Genomic DNA, 22,608 nt, shown 5'->3' with positions numbered 1-22,608 from the left:
TTCTTGTCCGTGGTTTCCGTGAGGAGTGGATCCAGAAGATCACCGAAAAGAAGGTCGCGCTTTAAGGGTCCCTGGGATAACTGCCACTTCTGGCGTACTCCTGCTTGCCAAGGGCGAATCCATAGGAGTCTTCTTGCCGTTGTAGAAGCTGCAATAGACTTAGCAGAAAATCTAGTAGATTGCAAGGTGGCATCAGCCACGTACTGGGCAGCTGCAAAGACCTTGTTGAAGTCTTGTTGACCTCTCAAGTCATCGGGAGGAATATGCTGTTGAAGTTGGCGAAGCCACAGAAGCATGGCTCTGGAGAAAAAGGAAGCTGCTGCAGAACTTTTAATGGCCCAGGAATCTGCGGTGAATCCTCTTTTGAGCATTTGTTCAATCCGCTTGTCCTCTGGGCGAAGGACTTCCTCCGCTTCGCCTGGCACAGCCGCTGCCGAGTGAAGGATCTTGACAGGTTCATCCGGTTTGGGAAAGGATAGAAGCTCTTCATAGGAAGAGGAAAGTTTGTACAACTTTCTGTCCTTGGTGGAGGGATTAAGGCCAGAGGCTGGGAAATCCCACTGTTTGAGTAAAGCATCTTTAAACAATTTAGGCATAGGAATTACCTCGTTATCCTCCTGTTCCTCTGTGAAGTAAGGTAAATTTTCCTCCGGAGGATCAGTGGCAGTGGAGGCTTGTTTCTCCTGGGCCGCTAATCCCGTAGAAATTCTAGCTTTGAGGAGGAGAGATTTGAATAATTGAGAAGGAAAAATAGTAATTGGAGAAGGAACCTTTATTTGGGATTCCTCATCATCTGAGAGACCTTGAAAGGGATCCTCATCATCCTCCATATCCTCATATTCGTCCTGAGAGGAATCTGAGTCATCCTGAATAGGAGCTCTAACCGCTGGGGAAGAACCCAAGGGGCGGGAGGGACGAGGAGGAGGAGGAGGTAAGGGAAGCTCATTGATGGTGGAGAGTTTGGCATCAATGGCCTTGGACAACGCAGCAAAAATAGATTGGAACTCAGGAGGTAAACTGGAAATATCAGCAGGAAAGGCAGAAGAATCCCTAAAGGCCTGGGAGGATCCTGGCTGGGGGGAATCTTCAATAATATCTGGTTCCTCTGGACCTATGCCCCATAGGTTAGGTTGGGGTCTGTCTAGGTTAGGCTCATCCAGAGATAACACAGGGACCCCAGAAGGAGGTAGATTAGAAGCCTCTGGGGGGTCTTGACTACTGAGTACTTGGGCCTGTACTTTCAAACGTTTTGCTGATTTGTCATGGATTCTTTGTAGGGCTAGGTCCCTTCTCTTCTCGGCCCTGGTGACCTTGGTCGAGGGGCGGGCCCCTGGAGAAGAGGAGGAAGAGGCCTGGGGGATACTAGTAATCTCATCGCCTGTAGGCCTGGCCTCTCTGGGACCTTTAGTTGTGCCTCTCTTGGGAAAAGTAGCCATAGTCTGACAATTAACAGAAGACAAGGCTGAGCCAATAACTGAATAATTAAGGAGAAGAATTTCAAGGACTTCCCAAGAGGAATGGATCCTGCTTCGAGGCCTCGAAGCTGCTGAGACTTGAGGGCAATCTGGGCAAACCCAGAGTTCGTGTCCCCAAATCCAGCGGGGCCAGCCTCCCTAAACTTTTTAATTAAGTAAACCAAGGCACTCTGGTTGGAGGCTTAGCCGGTGGAGAATTAAGCCTGGGCGTCCCAAGACCCGCTCCGGGATCCACGCGGTGGACTGAGGCCTACGCGGCTGGCAGGGGGCCAACACGAGAGGCCTAAATTTAAAAAGGGCGCGAAGGCCTTCGCGCCGAAAAATCGCTCCGTAATATTCTTAAAGGGAAAGCGATCGACTAAGTCCAGGAGACTAGAAAGACGTCTCACTCCGCAGGAGGTATTTCTTAAGCCCTTTAATATTATACAATAATGAATCAATAAATCAATAAATCAATACTTGCACCAAGACCTCCAGGCCAAAGGATTAAAAGAATCCACAAGCGGCAGCGGGAATCGTAACCGGCAAAACCGCCGGGGGAAAACGAAACCGCAACTTCTCCAAGGAAAAAAGCCGAGCCACAAACGGCTGGCGCTATTAGTGCAAGTAAATAATAAGGATAAAACAATTCTTACTACTTTTGAAGGAAAAGATCGAAGGGAAGGTGTTAGAATGTTGAACGAGCTATCACAATACAACCGCAGGATATGCGAACTGAGCGAATTCTGGGGAAGGGGCGGATCCGGCAAGCTTTTTTAACACTAGGCTCAGTTCCACCGGATTGGACATGAGCAACCCATGTGACTGCTGGACCCGCTCCTTCAGTACGGAGAAGTTCAGCAGATATCCCTTACAATATCAACAATGCATTGAAGTCTCAGTCCCTTATCCCCAATATTGACAATATGAATTTATCTTACAGTTTGCTGAATTAATATGCATTTTTAATATGGAAAAATATGCCCATAACTATCAATTAAAAGTCAACACAATCTCCAAACCCAACGAAGAGTGCTAAGAAGCAGTGGGGATATTCTAAATATGCAGCATGCATATATGCAACCAATTTCAGTTTTTTGTTAGACAGTAAGTATATTTCTGTTTCTAGTTGGACCTAGAGTCTTACAAAATGACCTCCTATAACTTTCCCAACAGCCCATCATTCCTTTTGCATTAAAAGTGTAATTAATAATTATTGGTCCACTTTGTGAACATGAAAATTAAAAATAAGACAAAGATAGTAAACCAATTTTATACAAGTTATGCATGGTATGTTTGTGTGTATGTTTGATTTTATAATAAGGGTTTTTAGTTGCTTTATTACTGGATTGTCACATGCTGTTTTTATCATTGTTGTTAGCCGCCCTGAGTCTACGGAGAGGGGTGGCATATAAATCCAATAAATAAATAAATAAAAAAAATAAATAAATAAAATAAAATTTATGAAATTAAATCTATAGATTTCTCCAAAAGGCAGCAAACATGACTCAGTAAGATATGACAAGCAGTTGTAATAACAATTCAGCATCTGGATGATGAACAATTGCTAGCTGCATGGGTAACTCTTATATATATTTGGAGTGTGAAAACGTGTGAAACTCAACAAGATTTTATGGAATTGAGTGAAAATGTATCTTCATACATTTTAATTTGGCATTATTATAATGACTGTCATAGTTGCAGTTTCAAAAAAAAAGGTTATTGAAAAGAATCCACAAAATTGAGTAAAACATTTCTTCTTTTCACAATAAACTTCTGGAATATCATGAATTTCTTTGTGCACTTATGTGTTAAGATCTGTGGAGAGTAATAAATTCTCAACCCTTGCACTATTTTGACTTGTAGTATATCACAAACATCAGCTCATCCCAATAGCAGCCAATAAATATTTCCAGAAAATGTTCCCTGTGTTAATATGGTTAAACATTACTATGAGGAAATGTTAAAAAGCATGAGTGAATCTTAGAGAACAGTGAAATGAATTTAAGGGATAGAAATATATCTAAAGCCCTAATTAGGGAAACATGATGGATTATGTTTAATGGATGTTACACATAAATTAGGAACCAAGCTTTCATGTTTACACACACACACACACACACACACACACACACACACACACCGTAAATATGTGTGTAAAAGATAGATCCTTCTATCTGCAGACATCAAGAATATTAATGGCTGTTCTCTTTATATACCTCCATACTTCAACTAAAAGCTTATTTGGACATAAACATAGGTCAAAACAGCATAATAACGTGTGCCTTTTATAACAGAAGATATTGCGTAGAATATATTTTGTAGCCCAACTGATGCATCCCTATAATCACACTTATTTCTCATTTGTAAGAATACATGATAAATTATTCATGATTACCTCATAAAATGACCTAGGTAGCATGAAAAAGAAACAAAACAGAAATACATCAGCACTATTCAAAGACCTTAACAAACCAGGCGGCTGTATTCCCATTACAGCATTTCTCCAACCATTTTGGAGTTCCCCAGTCCCTCAGAAGAATGGATACACCGCAAAGATGAAAGAGGATCACGCCAATAATTGAGCCCCTTCAACACAATATCCAAATCTCACTCACATGGCCCTGAGTCCATTGGTTCTGCCTTTCCCCCCATCACTATCACTCTTGGCAGTTGAAATAACAGGCAGGTGCAACCCAAGTCCAACTGGAGCATGTAGTTAACTGAAGAGGAGAAGGAGAGACTGGCCACTCTCCTTCTCACCAATCAATGGGTTCAAAGTTACTTCACCAAATAAGAAACAGATCACTGAGAACAACTGGCATGCAAGTTCTCAGACCTCTTTATCTATCAGAGGATGAATGGCAAGAAGGAGCTCAATTTTATACTTAAGTCTTAACACTGGTTACACGTCCTATTAAGCAACTCTTTCAAGAAATTCATTGTTGTTTTCACTGCAAACATAAGCAGTGGAGCATGGCCCAAAACATTGGGCAATGCCCTCACTTACCCTCTGCTCTGGTGACACTTGTTGCTTTAAGACCCATCAAGTCCGGCAACTGATCAATGATAATGTCCCGACTTGTCCCCTTCTTATGAACCCTTTCAATACTTCGCCTCTGCCAATCTGTCCAGTAGATGTATTCACCAAGTAAAGTAAAGCCAAATATATGAGGAAGTTTATCTTCTATGAGTGTTTTTCTCATGGTTCCATCAAGGCTTATTACCTGTAAAGATAAACATATGTATACATAGTTCAGTTATAGTGAACAAGCAGAAAAGTAAAATTCTGTATGAAAAATTTATCTTGATGGAGGTGATTAAGAGATTTATCTCACTTATAATTTAAGTTGGATACCTAGCTCAGTGGTAAATTATGAGTGCTGTTTGGTTTTTTTGTATGAAGTTCATGGTTGATTGAAACATCAGACTCAGCAACAGATATTCCTGTAAAACTGCTTCTTTTTAAAATGTGATAAGTCCTGCAATCTGTTTCAAACCCAGGAACCAAACTCCTAATTTTGTGAAACAAAAATATTTCTAGTTTTGCTTAATTCAAATAGCCAGCTATTATTATTATTATTATTATTATTATTATTATTATTATTATTAACAACCACACAGGAATGAGAAACTTGTAAATCGTCAATAAACTTATCAGTAGATTCTGACCTATTATTTGGTAGGAAATAATTTGCCCTAGGCAATTATTATAAATCGTAATGAAGTCCTGGACAATATTAATTCTCAGTTATTGATCTTGAAGTGCAGTAGGACTTAGCCAACTTTCACTGATCCTGAAAATCATAAGCATAGGTCATACCTAGGAGATAATCAGGGACTATTAGTGCTTTATAGGCTGGGTTTATTTAAAAAAAATAATAATCCTGAAAGATGGTCTTGGCAAAAACGTGCACTACAAATAAAAAATATTACATGGATATAGTCCACTATAATTGGTGAAACCTTGATTTTATTTATTCATATTAAAATAGAAGTAATTCAATCTCTATTAATCCTCCCATCTACAATATCATTATCAAACCTTTGCAGCTATTAGATCTGTTCCTAACACAGTGCATCCTCTCCCTTAAGAGCTGAATACAGTATTTGAATTTGAGCAAACATTTCTATGTACTCTTCAGAAATAACCCAAATAAACCCTGTACTGTTGATATGTATAACTCATGCTATTCTCATTTGAGGTAAGCAAAACATAGAAATGAAGTAAGAAAGAATAAGCTAAGGAGTTTAAAACATAATTTTAAGAAAGGGAAATATAGCTAAATCTATGTTGATAAATATTCTTGGACATCCAGATAAAGTTGTCTTGAAGGTTGAGTCATGGTTAGTCAATAGGTCCAGTTGCCATGAGTCAACCTTCAGACAACTCTACCTGGATGGCTTGAATTTTCATCGACATATTGCAAAGCAATTTGGGGACGAAACTCCTGAGGTTGGTGCAGCAGGAGTTGGGACAGACCAATGACACCCTGCCTAACTAACTTGCTCTGACTGAAGTTAGTTGTCAGGACTCAACCTTCAGACATCTAGTTTATATTCATTAGACTTTCGGTTATTGTGAACCATCCTTGCTTCCACAATATCTGTATAATTGTCTCTGTTTCTGAGGATCTCATTACCTCCACCCAATCACCTTTGTTTTGGTGGTTGCAATCATTTTCTTGTGACAAGGAAATCTATAAAACATTGCTATAAGTCCATAAATTATTATATCTTCTACTTATTCAAGCACCAGTGAAACCTAGCCCAATAAATAGTCAGAGGTGGAATGGTATCCTGAATTAGTATACTATTATTAACTCATTTTGAATGCACAGAAACATGTATAGTTAGATACATACACACTACCTTCTTTTGACATTATTGTGGTCCTACTGTAAGGAAACTAAATTACGTTTGAGCATTCATTTGAAATCCACACACAAAATTCATTCTCTGCTGTTTTTACCAAAACTATTTTCAGAAGGAATTAACTAGTATTTCCCCTACCTACCCACCCTCCCACCCAGTTTATATCCTTCTCTTTATCCTATAAATTCCCACACAATCTGGTCTCCAACATGTATAGAATGCATTGGGAACAGAATATTTACCAGCTGCGGAGGCAACTATAAACCACAACAGATTTACAAAACAAGAAACTTCAATCTCTGCTTCTTTGTAATTATGTTAATAAGCCTGAAACCTAACCAAAATTAATATCTACTATCTACATTTCCTTTTGCATGGGGTTGAAAACAAATCTTAACAGAAGCTTTTCTAAAATTTTGACAAGCGAGACTTGGGTCTGGTGCAATTTAAAAACACAGTCTGAAATTAAACTACAATTATTTTAGCACTAGCTTCTCAGATATTCCAAACAGATTTCAACCCTGGGGACTTCTCCAAAATCAAGCTCTAATTCATTATGAAAGTTTTCCTTCTGTCGAAGTATGTTAATATCTACTGCATGTGCACTAATGCGTGGCTTGGCTTTTTTCCACATCACCCAAGGGTCAGGCTTATAAGCATGAAGCAGCCTTAGGGCTGCCAAGCAACAGTAGGTAGAAAACTGCCTTGTTAAAGATGTGACAATCCCTGACAAATCATAGATTGAGGCAAGCTTTCCTTTATCAAAAGGCTTGATAACTTTCCCAAGAAAATAAAATGTGGAGAACTGGTCAATATTAGAATAGAATAGAACAGAATAGAATTTTATTGGCCAAGTGTGATTGGACACACAAGGAATTTGTCTTGGTGCATATGCTCTCAGCGTACATAAAATAAAATATACATTTATCAAGAATCATGTGGTACAACACTTAATGATTGTCATAGGGGTCAAATAAGCAATGAAGAAGCAATATTAATAAAAACCTTAGGATATAAGCAACAAGTTACAGTCATACAGTCAACATGGGAGGAAATGGGTGATAGGAATTATTATGCAACTCTTTGAAAAGTGTGAAACAGGTAGTCATTGAATTATGATCACAATTGAGCCCAAAACTTCCACTGCTAAGCAAAGACAGTTATTAAGTGAGTTTCTTGCCACCGTTGTAAAGTGTAATTGTTAAATCAATACTATAGTTGTTAAGTGAATTTTGCTTGTCAGAAGGTTGCAAAGAACGATCACATGACCCTGAGAGACTACAACCATTATAAATGCATGCCAATTTCCAAGCATCTAACCTTTGATCATGTGATCATGGGGGTGCTGTAATGATCATGAAAAACAGTTGTAATAAAATGCTGTAAGACACCTTGGACCAGAGGTCTTCAAACTTGGCAACTTTAAGACTTGTGGACTTCAACTCCCAGAGTTCTCCAGGCAGCATAGCTGGCTGGAGAATTCTGGGAATTGAAGTCCATAAGTCTTAAAGTTGCCCAGTTTGGGGACCTTTGCCTTGGACCATAAGATGCATCTAGCTTTTGGAGAGGAACACAACAAGAAGAAAAAAATATGCCTATGGCTTCCAACAATTTGCCTCCTTGTAGCAAACAGCAAGCAGCCTGGTCAGCTTCAGCACAGCCTGATTAATAAGAGCAGATGACTGGCAGTTGGATCGGCCTCCTGGAATATCATCTATCAGCTGTTCCAGGCTGCAGAGATCGCTGCTGCCCAACGCCCCCAACACCACTGCCACCTAAACATGTCCCATTTTCGGTCTATGTGCATCCCATTTTTGGCCTGTTCCAAGCAGCAATTCTCGTTGCCTGGAATGGGCTGAAAAGGTGCGCAGAGGCCAAAAATGGGATACACAGAGACTGAAAATGGGACACACAGAGGCTGAAAATGGGAGGCGCTGATAGACGACGATGGGTGGTGCTGGCGATCTCTGCAGCCTGGAACAGCTGATCGGCAGTATTCTGGGAGGCCAATCCAATCACCAATTGGCTGCTTGTGCTAAGCTGACCAGGCTGTTTGCTGCAAGGAGGCAAATTGCTGAGAGGCGGAGGCTGAAAGGTGGGGGGCGGCGGGTGGGCAGGGCTTTAGCAATATTTGCTCTATAAGATGCACAGACATTTTCAGACAATTCCAATATTGTAATTATTTTCAGTGCCGTTGTAACTTCAAATTTATTTATTTGATTTTATTCGATTTTTATGCCGCCCTTCTCCTTAGACGCAGGGCGGCTTACAACATGTTAGCAATAGCACTTTTTAACAGAGCCAGCATATTGCCCCCACAGTCCGGGTCCTAAATGAATTACTGTAAATCAAGAACTAGGTATGTGTGTGTAATGCAGCTTATTAATTATATTTTATTCACACATTAATGTGATTTAAATTTTAGACCATGGCTGTAGTATGGGTTATATTCATACATTGTTTTACAGAAATGGAGAAGAACATATACAGTATTTATCAACTGAGATTTCAAGTTATATTCCACAAAAATCAAAAGTAAGAAATAGTTCCAATTAAAGAAATCAATGTATAATCATATGGTATATTTTGTCTATCCAGAATTTTGAAAAGTTCAATAATGAAGATTATGCTTGGTCTTCTCAACCACATCTGTTTGCATTACAATTTAGTATAACCATCTACTCTGGCGACATATTTAGAAACCACAGAGAAGTATTTTAGGATTACTCATGCAATTTCCCTATGTTCAGAAATGCAACCCACTGTCTTAACAGCTGTAGGACTTCGAGGAAAAGTAATAAATTGCTCAACTAACTTTTTCTTTATGCTTATTCAAACTTCATAATATAATTGGATAAAAATATCTCTTCTGAATGACCTCATATGAAAAATCTTTTTTGAGACAATCATTTCAGTTTATCTACAGCATGTTTAAAACATAGAAACATAGAAGTCTGACGGCAGAAAAAGACCTCATGGTCCATCTAGTCTGCCCTTATACTAGAAACATAGAAACATAGAAGTCTGACGGCAGTTAAGACCATGTTAACGAACACCAAAATATTAGGGAAAGTGTCTTCTCGGATCTGAAGTGGGTTCTCACTGGCCCGAGTAAAAAGAACTTGCAATGCTCATTTGTAGTCATTTATCCAAAGGAAAAAAACCTACTGACTTATTAGATCATCCATATTTATCAGTTTTCAAACTGATCACAGTAACAGCGCGAAACATCTTTTTTTTTTTTTTTTGCCATACCAGATGCTGGTACTTACTTAATTTTTGATAATTCTGTAAGGAAGAAAACACCACAATCCCTCGTCCACTACAAAAGTAAGATTGGGCATACTCAAACCATTCCAAGTTCAATAAATTTTGAAGTAGAAATACTAGGACAAAACTCCATGCTATTTGAAAACCATTCTAAAAGAGTACAGAACCAACTCCCCCCACCCTGGAGATTCGCGCCGCCCCCGCCCTCTTTGCCTTTTGAAAGGCATTAAAAATATATCTATGCCGGCAGGCCTGGGAACTGTGAGTGATAGTTCGCTCTGGCCACTATATGAATGAGGGAATGATTGTTTTATTGCAGGTTTTTAGTATTTTTAATGGTTTAATAATATTTATTGTCTAATATCTATTTTTATTTTTGGGAGCTGTCCTGAGTCCACGAGGAGAAGGGCATCCTATAAATCTAACAAATAAATAAATTAGCTATTAAAAAAGCCTCTTCTATCAGTAGGTAGAAATCACTGAAAGAAGAAAGGGTAGCAGTGAAGGAAAATCATCTAAGCATAAAGTTTTAGAAGAAAGAAAGAAAAAAATAATAATAACCCTCTGGTTTGCCCAGGTCTACATTTCATTTCATATCTTTAAATACTTAGCATAGAATTAATGGGTTTATAATACAAACTTTTCCTTATTTTCTATGTGTGTTTTAAGTGTGTTGTAGCTTGTTTTTCAAATGATGTTAAATTTTTTAAAAGTACATTTAAAATCCTTAATCTTTAATACTTGTAATAAAATCCTACTACAAATTGCTATGCTACTGAGTTTTTGGTTACGAAATACAAAAACTATCTTGCTTTCTTTGACCTTTGCAAAGAAAGAATGATTCTTATCTGTTCATGGGCTGAGTTAAAATACATTCAAAGCTATTGCATCTTTGGACCTAAACTTTGTGGTTATTTCTTCAGGAAGAAGTTCCAAAGGGATATTTAACTATTGTTTCCATTTTTCCTATCGGACTTTTTTAAAAAAAAAAAGTTTACTGGGGGGGGGATTTCACATGGATACCTCATCAACTTTTGTGATCCTTTGATGAAAAACAATAGAGCAAAATACTCATTTAATGTTTTCACTGTATTCTAAAGGCTTGTCCCATGCAAGTATAGGACAGTGGAGAAATGTTTTGTTCTATACAACACCCAGAAAATTATACCAGAATGTTCTGAACGTATTGATTTTATTAAGATTGCATTTTCCTCTTTTGTGTTTACCCCCTAAAGGAAATATTACATATATTAAAAACAATGATTAATATGCTCTAAAGTATGGATCCTCAAACTTCGGCCTGAAAGTCGCATGCAGCCCACTAAAACCATTAATCCGGCCCATATCGCCCCGCTAGCCCTTCACCTGAGCAAAGGACTTATCTTTGTGAGCCCCACGGGTTGGAACTGAAAATAAGGCTAGCAAGCTTGGCCTGGGGAGACATTCTGGAGGTGGGGGAGGCGAAAAACGGGGCATACAGATACCTCAGGAGGCCAAAAAATTGGTTAAAATGGCCTATCTTTCACCTCCCTGCCTCCAGAAGACAGACAGACAGACAGACAGACACACACACACACACATACACACACAAAGAGAGGGAGAGAGGGAGAGACAGAAAGAGAGAAAAGAGAGGGAGAGACAGAAAGAGAGAAAAGAGAGGGAGAGACAGAAAGAGAAAAAAGAGAGGGAGAGACAGAAAGAGAGAAAAGAGAGGGAGAGACAGAGAAAAGAGAGGGAGAGAGAGAAAAAAGAGAGGGAGAGACAGAAAGAGAGAAAAGAGAGAGAGAGACAGAGAGAAAAGAGAGGGAGAGACAGAAAGAGAGAAAAGAGAGGGAAAGACAGACAGAGAGAAAAGAGAGGGAGAGACAGAAAGAGAGAAAAGAGAGGGAGAGACAGAAAGAGAGAAAAGAGAGGGAGAGACAGACAGAGAGAAAAGTGAGGGAGAGACAGACAGAGAGAAAAGAGAGGGAGAGACAGAAAGAGAGAAAAGAGAGGGAGAGACAGAAAGAGAGAAAAGAGAGGGAGAGACAGACAGAGAGAAAAGTGAGGGAGAGACAGACAGAGAGAAAAGAGAGGGAGAGACAGAAAGAGAGAAAAGAGAGGGAGAGACAGAGAGAAAAGAGAGGGAGAGACAGAGAGAAAAGAGAGGGAGAGACAGAAAGAGAGAAAAGAGAGGGAAAGACAGACAGAGAGAAAAGAGAGGGAGAGACAGAAAGAGAGAAAAGAGAGGGAGAGACAGAAAGAGAGAAAAGAGAGGGAGAGACAGACAGAGAGAAAAGTGAGGGAGAGACAGACAGAGAGAAAAGAGAGGGAGAGACAGAAAGAGAGAAAAGAGAGGGAGAGACAGAAAGAGAGAAATAGAGATAGAGAGAAAGTGAGAGAGAAAAGACAAAAAAGAAACAGAGAGATTTCTCAAGCTCCTTGGGGTTGAGAAGATGCCGTGTTTTCTGAAGTGGACCACTAGACTCCTAAACAACTTTTTAAAAATCATCCAGTAAAAAGAAAAGTACACCATGCAAACAAAAAGCTAATAAAACAACCCCAAGAACAAAACAAATTAAAGTTTAATTTGTGTGCATTTTTAAGGGACTGTTAAATTGGCTACGCCAATCCAGCTGGTCCAGCCTCCCAAGAGACTGAAGGACTGTGAATTGGCTCCCTGTTTAAAATGTTTGAGGACCCCTGCTCTAAAGAAAAACAATTGGCTAGACTGGTTGTTCCATTCCTGATAATTTGGAAAAGCTGTTATTTAAATCTTACCAGCATAATAGATTTTTAGGTCTCAGAAAGAAGTTGATGGATAAAACAAGTATATACTGTGATATGGCAGGAGTAAGATGGGTGGAGAGATGACAGAGAGAGGGAGAGAGAGAAAGTAATTTAACAACTGTTTTACTGGGTTTTTCTGTCCTTTTATGAAGTTTAATATGATAGAATTTTTAGGACAACACCCGGGATTGTTTGACTTATGTCTCCTGAATTGCGTCAAAGCTTTATTGCCAACAGGATTTAACTGAATCCCACAATCTTGCCATTGCTTTATTATTAATTTCTAGCAATCATCTTTCCAAGTATTCTTTTCAGCTCATTCTCTCTAATTTAAATATTTTGCAAGAAATCAATTCTCTACATTTGCAATGAAAAGGAATGTTCTACCAAAAATGTATAGCCTGTATGTAGAATCAAGCTGCTGGCCAAACAACAAATGTCCTATATTTAAAACAACAACAACAAGAAAACAAAACTATTATGCCAAGTTCAGAACATCTATAACTTGTCCAAAATAAGACTTCATTTTGTCTCTGCTGTTAGCCTTCCTCCTCTGCCTGATTAATAAAGACTCAAAAGCTTTTTCAAAACAAAGTAATAAATATCATACCTAACATCCAATTGTATTGCTGTTGTTGCAATTCAAAACAACAGTGCAGCAAGCCAAAGTAAGTGTTACTTACACACAGATGAAAAAGACCAAGTGAAAAACCACAAGTGAGACGCAGCAAATGCATCATGGCGGAATTGTGTGATAAAACGAATTATCAGAAGCAAGCTCAATTACACATCCATTTTTTTCTCTTCCCTTGCCCCATATCCCCCAACACCCACTTCTATTAATACCTAACAAGAATCTGCAGACTACGCTCCATTGACTAATTAAAGATCAATGCATGTAATTCTCCCCACCCTTAATTAACACAGATCAGGGACTTTCATTGCCTTGGGCTACACAAGTAAATTATGCTTGCCAAATATCTGGAGACGTATTAAGTAATAGCCTCATTTAAACCCAAGACACATAGTTCATAAATATTGAAGTATCAATGGCAGCCATGGCCAGCAGGATTTCTGCATAATTTCACTTTGCATACTAATTATGCTCATTGCTGGACTGGGAGGTACTTCTTATGTTTATTTATGCCATAGTCACCTCCCAAGGTGGATTACTGCAATGTGCTTCAAGACAGCATTGATTCCTATCCTGCTAGTCTTTCATAAGTTCCAGGGCCTGAGGTTCTAGAGGTTAGAAGGCCTCTTAAAAGGCTTTTATTGGTTATTCTGTTTGGTCTTAACTACTGTTGGTTTATACAGTACTTCATAATAATATAGGAACCTCGGGTGTAATCCTAAAACAACTGGAACACCCCTGGAATATCATTGCAATTGATGAAACCACCTTCAGTCAATTGCAAAGGGCAGCTTTAGGGAAATAGCTTACATCCTGCGACCACACCTCAACATCTGCCTAACCCAGGTCCTTGGGAAGGACTTGCTAGCTGGATAAAATATGAAATCATGTCCGACCTTCTGACTGACAGTATGACAAACGAACATAATAATGTTACTGTTTTTACCTTTTTGTTAGCCACTATCACATCTGTCAGATAGGTGGCCATATAAATTGATGAAATAAATAAATTTAAACCACCACCCCTATATGTGATTTTAGGGGGAAGGTGAGAGAAAAAGACTGGAAAAAAAGTAAGAAGAAGTGGGTGCAGAATAGAAAATAGCAATAGCATTTAGATAGCATATATCACTTCACAGTGCTTTACAGTCCTCTCTAAGCAGTTTATAGAGGGTAAGCATATTGCCCCCCAATAATCTGAGTCCTCAATTTTACTGACCTTGTAAGGATGAAAGGCTGAGCCAACCTTGAGCCTACTGAGATTCGATCTGCCAAACTTACTGGCAGCTAGTGATCAGCAGAAGTAGCTTGCAGTACAGTGATCTCTCGATTATCGCGAGGGTTCCGTTCCAAGACCCCTCGCGATAATCGATTTTTCGCGATATAGCGGTGCGGAAGTAAAAAGCACCATCTGCGCATGCGCGCCTTTTCCCCATGGCCGCGCATGCGCAGATGGTGGAGGCGCGGAGCGACGAGAGTGCGGAAGCCGACAGATTGCTTTGAATGCCGGCTGCCCCCGCCCCCCCAGCACCCGCCGTTCACCGCTCGCTTGCCGCTCGCCCGTTTACCCGCCTGCCCGGCCGCCGTTTGTCGCTCGCCTGTCCGCTGTTTGCCGCTATCACCGCCTTCCCCACCCAGAGTCGAAGTCCCGGGGATGGCAAGGAGGGAGGGAGCGATGCGGGTTAAGCCCTCCACGGCCTCTTTAACACTTGGGCAGAAGTCGCACTCCTCCTCCGGGTGATGGAAAAGACGCGGGTACTCGGGAGCCCAGGCGCCCCGCTCGAAGTGGAGGAAAGCAGGCGGTTCCCGGGGAAAGAAAGCAGACACTGGGCTTAGAGGCGCCCGTCCCAGCGGAGCAGATGGAAACGCTCCGCCTGCGTATCGCCATCCCCGAAGATACGCAAGCTCTCCCCCACCACACAAACACACACCCCGCCCGGCCAAACTCTCCCTCCTGCCGCCCCTTGCCAGCCGAGCGCCTCTTTGGCTCTGGTTACTTTCCCCGTGGGGCGGGACAACCCCGCCACCGGGCAAGTGGTTCCTGTTCAGTGCCATGTTCCCGGCCAATGGCAGCGCCTCCAGCCTCCTCGCCGCTCGCCGCTACCGCCCCTCTCACCGCCGAGTCCTCCTGCAGTAGCGCTGGCGGCCACCGTCCCCCGTAGGCACCTGCCCGCCCGCCGCCCCCCCGAAAGAGATGAGAGAGGGAGGAAGAGAGTGTGAGAGAGGAAGAAAGAGAGAGAGAAGAGTGGAAGGAAGAGAGAGAGAAATGATAGAAAAAAAGAGACAGAGAAGTGACTCTTGGTGATGACATATGACGCCATCGGGTGAGAAAAACCGTGGTACAGTATAGCAAAAAAACCGGGGAGTATTTTTTTATTATTATTTTTTGAAAAATCGCGATATAGCGTTTCGTGAAAATCGAGATCGCGAAAATCGAGGGATCACTGTACTGCACTCTAACCACTGCACCACCGAGGCTCTCTTAAATATAAGAGTTCTTCAAACTGGCATTCTCTTTATGTGTTGAACTATATAGTCATGCTTTCCCATATAGCATAGCCCTTAGAGTATTGCCCATCTTGGTACCTTCAGGATGCAGCTATAAGTACCATATTGCCTCTTTTGGACAGATATCCAAGCATGCATTCCAGTGTAGCAATGAAAAATGGACAGACCACCCACACTGGAATGTGTATTTGGAGACATACACCTACGTAACCCAAGGAATTCTCACATGTCTGCCAGGTCAGAAAAATGATCTCATCTAGGTCAACCTCTGGTCTTTTAACAAAAGTCTGCCAAATAGCCCTGATTTACTCACAGGCAAAGAATGGAAACCAGTATATTTATTTCTGACAGGAGGTGCATTCTCTGAGAGCATGGTAACTCTGCTTTCACCGTCATAGTAAGCACAGAGACTTAATATGCTGACATTATCTTGCCATGTGAAATTTTTTAAAAATATATAATTTATTGATTTATTGAAAAGGGAACGGGGAACAGGGAGTACAGAAAATAAGAAGGGTAAAGAAAAAAAAGAAAAATGCACATATCCAATTAGCATCTGTAGTATATACAGTATAGCTTAATGTACAGTATATCAGTCCATGATATTAGACTAAGTATAATCCTATTACATTCAAGATGTACGATTGAAATGGGAAAATACATATATCCAAATAAAATCAATATAGCATATAATTACTTAATGTTTGTTAATTCAAAGTAATGAACTATAGATAGCCCTATTACATTCAAAGTTTAAACTGTATTTTTTTAATCTAATACATATATTGATTTAAAGGTGAAATTAGTAAAGTACTATGGTAATTAGTAGATATGTGAAGAGATGAGATTTGGGTGGGGGAAGGGTAGGGGACGGGGGGGGGTAGTACCTGCAGATTAGCAGGCATTGGTGTTTTGACGACTTGTTGTTTGTGGTGTGTGGTGGCCATTTGAAATTTTTATGTCAGGATTAGCTACCTCCGGAACCGCCTGCTACCGCACGAATCCCAGCGACCGATAAGGTCCCACAGAGTTGGCTTTCTCTGGGTCCCGTCGACTAAACAATGTTGTTTGGTGGGCCCCAGGGGAAGAGCCTTCTCTGTGGCGGCCCCGGTCCTCTGGAACCAACTCTCCCCGGAGATTAGAATTGCCCCCACCCTCCCTGTCTTTCGTAAACTACTCAAGATTCATTTATACCGCCAGGCATGGGAGAGTTGAGATATTCCTTCCCCCTAGGCCATTACAAGTTATGCATAGTATGTCTGTGTGTATGTTTGGTTTTATAATAAGGGTTTTTAGTTGTTTTATTATTGGATTGTCACATGCTGTTTTTATCATTGTTGTTAGCTGCCCCGAGTCTACGGAGAGGGGCGGCATATAAATCCAATAAAAAATTATTATTATTATTATTATTATTATTATTATTATTATTATTATTATTATTATTAAAAACAGCAATATCGGATGGAAGATAAATCAGCCTTCTCTAAGCAGGTATACTCCAGACCTGCTTCGAGACTACATCTTGGCATAGTTAAAATTCACTTTGTAGTGATTTAAAGATTACCGTATTTTTTGGAGAATAAGAAGGACCTTTTACCCTCCTAAAAGAGGGTGGAAATGACAGTTCATCTTATACACCAGACACAGCCATTTTTGGTCTCCCAAAGCCCTGCCCCTGCACCCCATTTTTGCGACAAATTGGCCTGTTTTTTACAGAAATGGGGTGCGCAGAGGGTTTGGGAAGCCTGCAGAGTGCTCCTGGGAGGTGGGGGAAGGTAAAAACATCCCCATTTTGGGGGGGGAAACAGCAAAATGGGCCTTTTTTGCAAAGGAAAATGGGGTGGGTTTTTTTGTAAAACGGGGTCATTTTTCCCTTTCTGCAGCCCCCAAGAGCACTCTGCAGGCCTCCCAAATTGTGTGCCCCCCCTCTTTTTTTGCAAAAACCAGGTCCATTTTTGCAACAAAAAAAACCCCACTGCGGGCCGGGGAGGGGGATGACAAAAACTAGTTTTTACTTAACTCTTTGAAATCTTGGTGTGTCTTACAATCCAAAAAATACGGTAAATATTACATGACAGAATAATATTCATCAATCTTAGCTATATTTAGATATTCTGAACTTTATTCAGGTGTTCTTAACATTAGGATGATAAATTTAATTTTATTCTTGTTTTGCAATCTTTTCTCCTCCCTCCTCCTGGCTTCATTGTACAAACCATATGCTAGAGTGCCTCTTTCTCTTTATGATTCTGCCACGCTTCTCATCTTCAAATGCTTTTATGTTTAATGAGACTACCATTTGTCCAGTTCTGTTTTTACTTCTTTGGAATTTTTATAGGCTGTCTTCAGAGATGGGTTTTGTTATGTCAGGTGGCTTACAAAACATCAAATAAGCAGGGGGCTCCGTGATTCCCGCAAGGAACAGGTAACTTATCCTTTGGGCTAGAATCAGGTCAATGGTGCATGTCATAAAATTATGCCCATTTTGGCAAGTTCTCATTTAGCATTACAGACTGGAACATGATTAAAAATAGTAGTTTTGATTTTGGGGGTGGGGGGGTGTCTCAAAGAACATTTCTTAAGATACAAGAATGTACCGACTGATCCCCACTCTGAAATTTGGAAGAGTAATTTAATTTAAAGCATGAGCTAGGGTATGTTTGTGTGTATGCTTGCTTTTAATAATGGGGTTTTTAGTGTTTTTTAAATTATTAGATCTGTTCTTACATTGTCTTTGTTATTGTTGTGAGCCGCCCCGAGTCTACGGAGAGGGGCGGCATACAAATCTAATAAATAATAATAATAATAAAATAATAATAATAGGGCAGAGGCCTGAAGCCAGGCGTGGGCAGGACGGGGTGGAACGCAGTCCCACCAGTGGAAATTTATTTATTTATTTTTATTGGATTTGTATGACTTGGGGCGGCTCACAACATAAATGAAGTTGTGTGCCCAGCTCCAGCTGACCATCCCACCCTACCGTCATCCTCCTCCTCCTCCTCCTCAAAAAGTGGTCGGGAGACCAGAACCCACAGGAGTTGCAGGGGGGCCATTTCCTCCCCCATCTTTTCTCAACAGCTGATTGCCATCCATTTGCCTAGCTACCCAGACTAAGGCAGGGAGTGACCCAGGAAGGAGAGCGCGGGAAATGCGAAGCAAATTGTCACCCTAGAACACGACACTGGGGAGGTTGTAAGTTGAGGATTTAACAGTTCACTTGAACGATGATGATCGTTCAAGCCACTCCCACCTAGTCACATGGCCGGCAAGCCACTCCTACCCAGTCACGTGACCATCAAGCTACACCCACAAAATAAGCCACACCCACAGTGTGTCAGTAAACATTTTGACTGCCCATTACTTCCTGAAGCTGCCTGCAATCAACTTTCTCCCTCCCAAACAATTTGTCAAAAAGCTATTTTGCACAAGGAGGGGTGAGGTTGTTTTCAATTTCCTAACCTGAAAACTGTTAAGAGAAAAACAGTTGTATAAAAGTTATTGCATTCTATAAAAAACCTGCCCCTTGTGAATTTGAATTTTTTGCCTTCTACATCAGAGTAACCTTGGTTGAAAATTAGAACAAAATATTTTATTATTTTCATTGTTAATTTGTTTTATACCGAAGAGGAAATGTACAGACTTAGCTTTCATTTTTATTGAGCAATATTTGCTTTAGATGAAATGTAGTATTTCAAATGTAGGTAGTATTAATTTATTTTATTTCTATCCCAGCTTTGTTTTTTTTAATATACAATGCAAGGTTGCAAACTATTAATATTACTTTCTCTTATTTATAACAATCACCCTGTGAGGTGGGTTGGACTGAGGGAGAGTGACTGGCCCAAACTCACACAGATGGATTTCATGCCTAAAATATGAAAAGCATTATCAGAATCCCTCATGCTATCTCTGGATAGTAGAATTGTAGTATAAACCATCCACATGGAGAACAAATTGTAAACAACTGACTTAAATGAATGTAGAAAAAGATTATGAATCTATTCATTTATATCTAGATATTCCATGTAAATGTAGTAATTGTTACTAGTGTAGTAGTGTTAAGTGTAAATAAACTAATAGCGAGCATTATATTACTAGCAACAATCCTGTAATATTTTCTATTTCTAACTTTTATGTGATTGATCTGCATATAGATTATGTTTAAAGGATGACGTTTTTATGGGAAACTGTTGCAGAAAATGTGCAAAGTTATTTAGACAATTCTGTACAGTAAAATAAGAATTGTATCATTTGCTAAAAAATTATGGTTTATAATTGTCTGCTGGAAATGAATACTAGTAAACATTAATTTTCTATCAGCTAGTCCTGAATAGCAAATAATACAATAACATTATTTTAATGCAAAAGTGCATCTAGTTATAGCTAAGAAAGCAAATATTCTTTAGCAAAATATATGGATGATGATCTTTGGAAAACAAAAATATCAATATGTCAGGAGAAAATTTGCCAAGCCCAAGTAGATATGTCGATATAAGACATGAAGCTATATTAACTAAGAGGAAATTTTAAGAAAAATATCTAGCCATCATGAATAGAACAAAGCTGTGAGTAATGGAAGACCAATTTTACATCTTTGGATGGGTGGAAGGACAGTGTTTACGACACTCTTGTAAAATTGGAGTATTGGACAAAAGCACCCAAGATAAAGCAAGATGAAAACTGACAAAAGAGTCAATGTGTTCAATAGTTCACAACAGGCTCCCGAGGGAAAGTTAGTTAGAAAGGGAAAAGAACAGGGCTACCTCTAGGCACGGTCAATGCAAAAGGGCAGCAGGGTGCTCTTAGGTGAAGGAAGCCTTACCATAAACAGTGACAAGCAAAACATATGGACCATCACAATGAAATCAGCATGCAGGCATAATAACGACTCATCATAAAAACTGAAAAGTAGCCCTGATTTTAAAAAATTGGTGGCATCAATTTAAAATTAACATTGCCCCTTGCACTGTTTTCTCATGCAAATGTTCAAGCAACAAAGGAATTGGAGAGAGGGGAGAGAGAAATACAAGACTTCTATTTGAGGCATGGGAATAACAAAATTTAACTTAAAATGTTTTCCACTCTTTCCTTTAGCAAGCTGAGTGCAAAACTTAGAATCATCTTTAAGAATTGCATCCAAATTTTTTTTAAAGGAAAGGGTAGGCAGAATTGAATTTTAAAAAAAAAATAATTATGGTCGGCAGTAACAAATATGAGTCATAGAAATAATGACGTCTATAGCAGAGTACAAACCATGCCTCCATAATAAGCAACCAAAAGAATACGTTAACAAAAAAACTGTTCAGATTGCAATTAATCCCGCAGAAAACTTCAAAGTGGGCTTCAATTCCTCCTCATACAACTCAGAAACAATGGTGACGTGGGACAGTTTTAAAAAGTGCCTGCTCAGGCAAATGATTTATTGACCACTTTTGCTCATGTAGGCCCATCCAAACTATTGGAAGTCTGGCAGAAAATCCCTTTCTCTCCTCAGTTCTCCCCGTTTCTTTAGAAAGAACTAGAAGGGAAGGAGAAAGATGGCTGACAGCGCTTTGCATAAAAGGACAACGCAGCATTTTCAGGCATTCATAATGGCCAAATCAACCAAACAAATTGCCCGGAGAACTGCAACAGTAAGCTATTGGATTTTTACATCGGCAACTTCACAAGTCCGTTGGAACAATAAAATCTTTTAACATGCTTTCAAAACACAAAAAACAAAAAAACCCAATCCCAATTCTTGTTCTGTCTCTCAGAATTTGGGGAGGGGAGAGAAATCACCCCTCCGCACCACTAATTTAGTCTTCTTGCTGAAGAATGAATACAAGTTAAAAAGGAGCCGACGGTTGGAGGAAAGCCAAAGAAATCTTTCAGGAGCAAAATGCAGAAAGAATGGCGTTTTTTCTACATTCAAATTTCACATGCAATTCTACAGATGAGACGATCTTGCTACGGGTCCGAGAATAGGGGAAACACTGCCCTACCTAGAAGTGCAAGGGTAAGAATTCCTTGCCAAGTTTCCTTTCAAAAGTCACCCTTCATCAGGAAAGAGGGGTTCTTTGCAAGAAGCTCAAATTGGAGAACTGGGCAGCTACTGGCTCTCTATTTATAGCCATCCAGGCAATGAATAGTTTCATTCCAAATGCCACAAGGCAGACATGCAATCTTTCATTCTGGGGACCTGATTTGTGTTCCGTTTCATGAAGTCAAGGACTAGAAAAGACAAAAAGAATTTCTAACAAGTTTGCAACAAAAAGTTTGGCAGGCAACCGCAGCCCAGCTTCTTTATTAGCGCTACCAGATTCTCAGACATTGGCATAAGGGGTTGGATAGGGGGACTTTTTAAAAAACCCTTTCCCACAGACTTGGGGGTTTTTTAAAAAGGAAAATCTGCATGGTCTGTTCCTCCCCCCCACCCTGATCCTCATTAACCGTGAATGCTACTGCCCTGAAGTTTAAACAAACCTGGGGGCAATGTGCCTGGCGGGAAAGACTTTGAAAAAGAATGAAGGGGTGCAAGCATTTCAATTAGTTGCCTTTGAAGGATCTTTCTGAATGAGACAGAACACACTTGTCAAATGCAAGTTCAAGTGAAAGCCACTTCTTACCAATGAAGGGGCGCAGATAGCTGTGGGTTTTTTGCTAAACCCTCTTTACCCCCCTCTTATGTCTTTATTGCTCACCAAAAAAAGGAGGCAAGGGTCACCCCATAGTTTAAAATAATTTAGCATGCTTTCCCACAGGATGACTCCAGTCAATCAATGTTGGGAGTAACCCTTCCCTTTTTTGAGTGACAAGATGTCTCCTCAAGACACTATTCTAAAAAAGCTGAACACACCCTTTCATACAGCTGATAGTTTCTGAATATCAATTGAAGAAGCCTAAATATTTCTCTTAAGTTAATGCTGAGTGAGCACACCCACGTTCTAATCAGCTATTTTCTCCCAAATGGATCACACGATGGGGCACTGAAGCTATCAAGGCCATCTATAGAAACATAGAAGACTGACGGTAGAAAAAGACCTCATGATCTATCTAGTCTGCCCTTATACTATTTCCTGTATTTTTTATCTTAGGATGGATATGTTTATCCCAGGC

At 40.0% G+C, this 22,608-nt stretch overlaps 1 protein-coding gene across 1 annotated transcript in view; it reads right to left on the bottom strand.

Annotated features, from left to right (window-relative positions):
• The window catches only part of LRP5 (LDL receptor related protein 5), a 175,104-nt gene that overhangs the window by 48,628 nt on the left and 103,868 nt on the right, over positions 1–22,608 (bottom strand). The window contains 1 exon segment of the mRNA XM_070765886.1: positions 4,465–4,681. Within this exon segment, the coding sequence (XP_070621987.1) occupies positions 4,465–4,681 (217 nt within the window).

Source organism: Erythrolamprus reginae, chromosome 1, assembly GCF_031021105.1.
Source record: "Erythrolamprus reginae isolate rEryReg1 chromosome 1, rEryReg1.hap1, whole genome shotgun sequence".
In the NCBI taxonomy this organism is placed as follows: Eukaryota; Metazoa; Chordata; class Lepidosauria; order Squamata; family Dipsadidae; genus Erythrolamprus; species Erythrolamprus reginae.
Note: the sequence above shows the minus strand (reverse complement) of the source record. Positions and strands in the feature narration are given on the sequence as shown.